Source organism: Mustela nigripes, chromosome 1, assembly GCF_022355385.1.
Source record: "Mustela nigripes isolate SB6536 chromosome 1, MUSNIG.SB6536, whole genome shotgun sequence".
NCBI classification, from domain to species: domain Eukaryota; kingdom Metazoa; phylum Chordata; class Mammalia; order Carnivora; family Mustelidae; genus Mustela; species Mustela nigripes.
The window spans coordinates 270,012,833-270,018,625 of NC_081557.1; the positions used below are offsets into that span (position 1 = coordinate 270,012,833).

Sequence of the window (5,793 nt, forward strand, 5' to 3'; positions counted from 1 at the left end):
CTCTGGAAGACAGCATGGAGGTTCCTCAAAAAGTTGAAAATAGAACTACCCTATGACCCAGCAATCACACTACTGAGTATTTAAACCAAAGATACAAACGTAGTGATCTGAAGGGGCACATGCACCCGAATGTTTATAGCAGCAATGTCTACAATAGCCAAACTATGGAAAGAACCTAGATGTCCATCAACAGATGAAACCTAGATGTCCATCAACAGATGAATGGATAAAGAAGATACGGTATATATATATACACACACACACACACACACACACACACAATGGAATATTACTCGGCCATCAAAAAATGAAATTTTGCCATTCTCAACAAAGTGGTGGAACTAGATATTATGCTAAGCAAAATAAGTCAATCAGAGAAAGACAATTATACAGTCTCACATAGGAGGAGTTTAGGAAACAAGGCAGAGGATCCTAGGGAAAAGAGGAAAAAATGAAACAAGATGAACCAGAGAGGGAAACAAACCATAAAAGTCTCTTAATCTCAGGAAACAAACTGAGTGTTGCTGGGGGTGGGAGAGGGATGGGGTGGCTGGGTGATGGACACTGGAGAGGGTATGTGCTATGGTGAGCATTGTATATTGTGTAAGACTGAGGAATCACAGACCTGTATCCCTGAAACAAATAATACATTATATGTTAATAATAACAAAAATAAAGATTCTAAACTTTAAAAAAAAAGGCATTTTAGCTCCTAAGAGTAAATGCTATTCAAACATTTCTAATTCAAAAAAGAATCTTTGCTTTATATTTGCCTGAAGGCTTTTACAGATAAACTGAAAACATTAACTCAGCAAGTATTTGTTGATTATCTAGTGGATCCCAAGCACTGTGGAAGGTACTGGGAATAAAGTGGCAAGCAAGATGAGGTGGCTCTGGCCAATGGAACTTCCCCCAGTGGTGGAACTGTTCTATATTCACACTATCAGATGTAGCAGACATCTGAAATGTAGCTACTGCAGCTAAGAAATTGACTTTTTCATTTTATTTAATTATCTTTAATAACATTTAAATAGCTGTGTGTTGCTGATGACTATATATTGGATAGCACAGGTCTAGAGGAAATGACAGAAAATGAACAGGTAGAAAATTAGAGCTTTCTAAGTAAATAAAGGAGGTCTCTGAGGAAAACATCAGTACAAAAAATGAAAAGATAGCGGTATAGGGGCACCTGTCTGGCTCAGTCGATAGAGCACATGACTCTTAATCTCAGGGTTGTGAGTTCAAGCCCCATGCTGGGATGGAGACTACTTAAGATTTTTTCAAAATGTGGGCACCTGGGTGGCTCATTGGGTTGGGCCACTGCCCTCGGCTTGGGTCATGGTCTCGGGGCTCTGGAATCAAGCCCCGCATCGGGCTCTCTCCTCAGTGGGGAGCCTGCTCCCTCCTCCACCTCTGCCTGCCTCTCTGCCTACTTGTGATCTCTGCCAAATAGATAAATAAAACCTTTTAAAAAAAATTAAAAAACTGTTTTTAGTTAAATGAGATAGTAGTATAAAGTATGAGTTGGGTGGGATTGTCAGTAGACAAAATGGAATGTATTATGGAGTACCTATTATATTCCAGATATACTGTTAGGTACTAACTATGAAGTAGTTAATAAAATTTTCTTAGAATAGCTTAGTAGCCAAAAGATTAACCATAGATAGTCCATTTATCTTAAGTCCAGATGTCTCTATACAAGAAACCAATTTATGCATCTATACGCGTAATTATCACAGATCTATTATCCCTTATCAACAGTTTCAAAATCCAAAATTTTTGAAAACTAAAGGGTTTCATGAAGCTTATAACAAACGCAGCAGTCAAACTTGGCCCAATATGACATAAAGTATCAATATTCTTTACACCATTTAGTGTGAATATCCTTACATACAGTGCAGAAATTCGATGTGTTTGATTATGGGACTTGATTATGGCCGAAGGGGTTGAAAGGAACTTTCTAGAGTGATGGGATACTTTTGACTTTGATTGTGGGGCATGAGGGCATGCAATTGCCTAAACTCACAGGGTATTCTTAAAGTGGATGTGTTTTGTTATATGTCAATTATACTTCATTAAAGTTGGTTTTTTAAAAATATTTATTTATTTGGCAGAGATCCCAAGTAGGCAGAGAGGCAGGCAGAGAGGGGGAAGCAGGCTCTCTGCTGAGCAGAGAGCCCCATGCAAGGCTCGATCCCTGGATGCTAGGATCATGACCTGAGCTGAAAGCAGAGGCTTTAACCCAGTGAGCCACCCAGGCGCCCCTAAAGTTGGTTTTAAAAGAAAAAAAAATTTTTTTAAGAAAAAAGTTTTTTAGGGCGCCTGGGTGGCTCAGTGGGTTAAGCCGCTGCCTTCGGCTCAGGTCATGATCTCAGAGTCCTGGGATCGAGTCCCGCATCGGGCTCTCTGCTCAGCGGAGAGCCTGCTTCCCTCTCTCTCTCTCTTCCTGCCTCTCCATCTACTTGTGATTTCTCTATGTCAAATAAATAAATAAAATCTTTTAAAAAAAAGGTTTTTTAAATTATTTATCCTCAATTCCAAACTACACTGATATTCAGTGGTTTCTAATAAGGGAATATAGATCAGTGTCACTTTCAACATATCCTAAATAATGTCAAACCACCTAAAAATTAAAATCAACCACTAAAATCATCTGCTGGTGGTAGTCAGGGTTCAGTTACTTTTCCTCTGGCAACAAGATTTATTTGCCTCTATAATAGTTGTTTTTGTAATTAAAGGATAGAAGTAGGAGCGCCTGCATGGTTCAGTCTGTTAAGGATCTAATTTGATTTCGGTCCAGGTTGTGGTCTCAGGGTTGTGAGACGGAGCCTATTGTCAGGCACTGCGCTCTACAGGGAGTCTACTCAAAAATTATCTCCTTCTGCCTCAGTCCCCTTCCTCTGTTTGCACAAGTTCACATGCCCATGTGCTCTCTAAAATAAATAAATCTTTAAACAAAAAAAGAAGTGGAGGGTTCTCTATAACGCTCTGATCTACAGTGTCTCTCCCCCCACCGCCCATCTGTTTTTTTTCTGAGGTTTTATTATTATTTTTTTAATTTAAAAAAGATTTTATGTATTTATTTGTCAGAGAGAGAGAGAGGGCACAAGCAGACAGAGTGGCAGGCAGAAGCAGAGGGAGCAGAGAAGGGAGCCCAATTCTGGAGTCGATCCCAGGACCGTGGGATCATGACCCGAGCCAAAGCAGATGCTTAACCGAATGAGCCACCCGGATGCCCCACTTTCTGTTTTTAGTTACCTGCAGTCAGCTCTGGTCCAGAAGCAGATCCTCCCTAACATGCCATCAGAAAGTCAGCAGTAGTAGCTTAAGCCTAACACTAAATTCCAATGTCTGTGTCACTCACCTCACTTTATCACGTTATGTAGGCATTTTACCATCTCTCATCATCCCAAGGGGAGTGCAGTGCGATATCCTGAGTGACCACATTCATACAACTTCATATATATCATAGTACATTGCTATAATTGTTCTCTTTTATTATTAGTTATTGCTGTTAATCTCTTACTGTGACTAATTTATAAATTAAACTTTATCATAGGTTTGTCTGTACAGGAAAAAGCATAGAATGTAGAAGGTTTGCTACTATCTACGGTTTCAGCCATCCAACGAGAGGGATTAGAACACATTCCCTGTAGATAAGAGGGGATTTGTCTTGCTAGGGGTGTAACCATCCCTGTAGTTAGGAGGCTTTACCCTTGAAGGAAGTATTCCCAGTGTCAGCCATCCTGAAAAAGGCACATCTTCAGAGAGGATATGGGAACTTGAAAGAATGGCTCAGAGAGGGAAGTGCTTCCCTCTCTCGGCCTTGCTCATTTGGACCTGGACCCAGACTTTAATGTGTTTGAAGGAATGTGCTCATCTTCCACGTAACAGAAGACGACGACTTCTGCCTCTAGAGAGACTAGGAACCAGGGAAAGCTTTGTTTTCCCTTTTAATTACAAAACACCTTCCCTGGAGAAGAGCCAGCGAGTAGGTAAGAATTCCCCTTATCGTTGTGGTTTCCATGGGGTTCCATGAGCATGCAAAGCCATACACAATCTTCAGCAATTCATTTAAACATTTAGCAGAATTCTTTGCTGTTTGAATGGCTGCTTCATCTTCCTTCACATGCTGTGCCACAGATGACTCCGTGCTTGCCTCTCAACTGTGTTTACAAGCAGCTTGTCTTTCCTTGGATTCAGGCTAGTCAGTTGTCCTGTGACCTCAGCTTTCTGATCAGCTCAATAAAAGCTATGATTTTGTAGCTTGTCTAGCTTATTGTTGTGATGGTGGAAACAGTGCTCTTTTCGGCCTTCAGGTATTATTTTGTTAAGAGGCCCTGGGGGTATCTATTGTTGGACCACAGTGCTCAATACTTTTTACCCAAGATAGACCTTCTACTTATTCTTTTTTTATATAAAGATTTTATTTATTTGTCAGAGGGAGAGAAAGAGCACAAGCAGGAGGAACTGCAGAGGGAAAAGCAGACTCCCTGCTGAGCAAGGAGCCCAACACAGGACTTGATCCCAGGACTCTGGGATTATGACCTGAGCCGAAGGCAGACACTTAACCAAATGAGTCATCCAGGCATCCCTCTACTTACTCTCTCTTTTTTTTAAAGATTATTTATTTATTTATTTGACAGAGAGATTACATGTAGGCAGAAAGGCAGGCAGAGAGAGAGGAGGAAGCAGGCTCCCTGCTGAGCAGAGAACCCGATGTGGGACTCAATCCCAGGACTCTGGGATCATGACCTGAGCCGAAGGCAGCGGCTTAACCAACTGAGCCACCCAGGCGTCCTCTACTTACTCTCTTAACCCATCCCTTCATTGTCTTTCTAGGTCTCAGAGCTCTTGCTTTACAACCCAGATTTCACTGTTTGCTTCTGGGTGTTCCTAGTTAGCGGCAGAGTTGGACCATCTTCTCTACCTCACTAACATTAGTTTCTACCCAACCTTTGGGTTTTATGTTCCTGATTTTAGTGCCATCTCCAGAGAAGGGAAATTTATTTATTTTTTAAAGATTTTATTTATTTATTTGACAGACAGAGAACACAAGTAGACAGAGGCAGGCAGATAGAGAGGAAGGGAAGCAGGCTCCCTGCTGAGCAGAGAGAGATCATGACCTGAGCTGAAGGCAGCGGCTTAACCAACTGAGCCACGCAGGCGCCCGAGAAGGGAAATTTAGATGGAAACATCACATTCAATGATGTTGGGATTAAGTAGGTCTACTTAAGTATGTTCTACTCAAGTAGAACTACTCAAGTGTGTTCTTTACTCAGTGTAACAAATATTTGATTGCTTACTAAATACAAGGCACAGTTTGGGGTACCAGCTCGTTTATCAAAATCAATCAGACTATCACATACCTTTCACCCTTCTCTCCCATTTCCAATTTAACTATATGAACCAAATTGAAACATGAATGGTTTGGAATGAGCAGACAGAGTGGGCACTAGAGGATGTGAATGAAGCCTCAGGTTATAGTGGGTCTAGAGATAGAGAGAAAGGGAAGATCATCAGAACATATTGGATAATGGACAGAGTATAGCCTGAAAAGAGCCATGGTCCTTCTAGTGGGAGAATACCTGCCCTGGCACTGTTCTTTTTTTTTTTTTTTTTTAAGATTTTATTTATTCATTTGACAGACAGGGATCACAAGCAGGCAGAGAGGCAGGCAGAGAGGCAGGCAGAGTCAGAGGGAGAAGCAGGCTCCCTGCTGAGCAGAGAGCCCGATGCGGGACTCGATCCCAGGACCCTGAGATCATGACCTGAGCCGAAGGCAGCGGCCTA

At 41.5% G+C, this 5,793-nt stretch overlaps 1 protein-coding gene across 1 annotated transcript in view; it reads right to left on the reverse strand.

The window, feature by feature from the left end:
• The window catches only part of LOC132003703 (collagen alpha-1(I) chain-like), an 11,674-nt gene extending 6,285 nt beyond the window's left edge, over window positions 1-5,389 (reverse strand). Inside the window, exon 1 of the mRNA XM_059379437.1 lies at window positions 5,370-5,389. Coding sequence (XP_059235420.1) covers window positions 5,370-5,389 — 20 coding nt within the window. The remainder of the gene's footprint in view (window positions 1-5,369) is intronic.
• Between the last annotated feature and the right edge of the window lie 404 nt (window positions 5,390-5,793).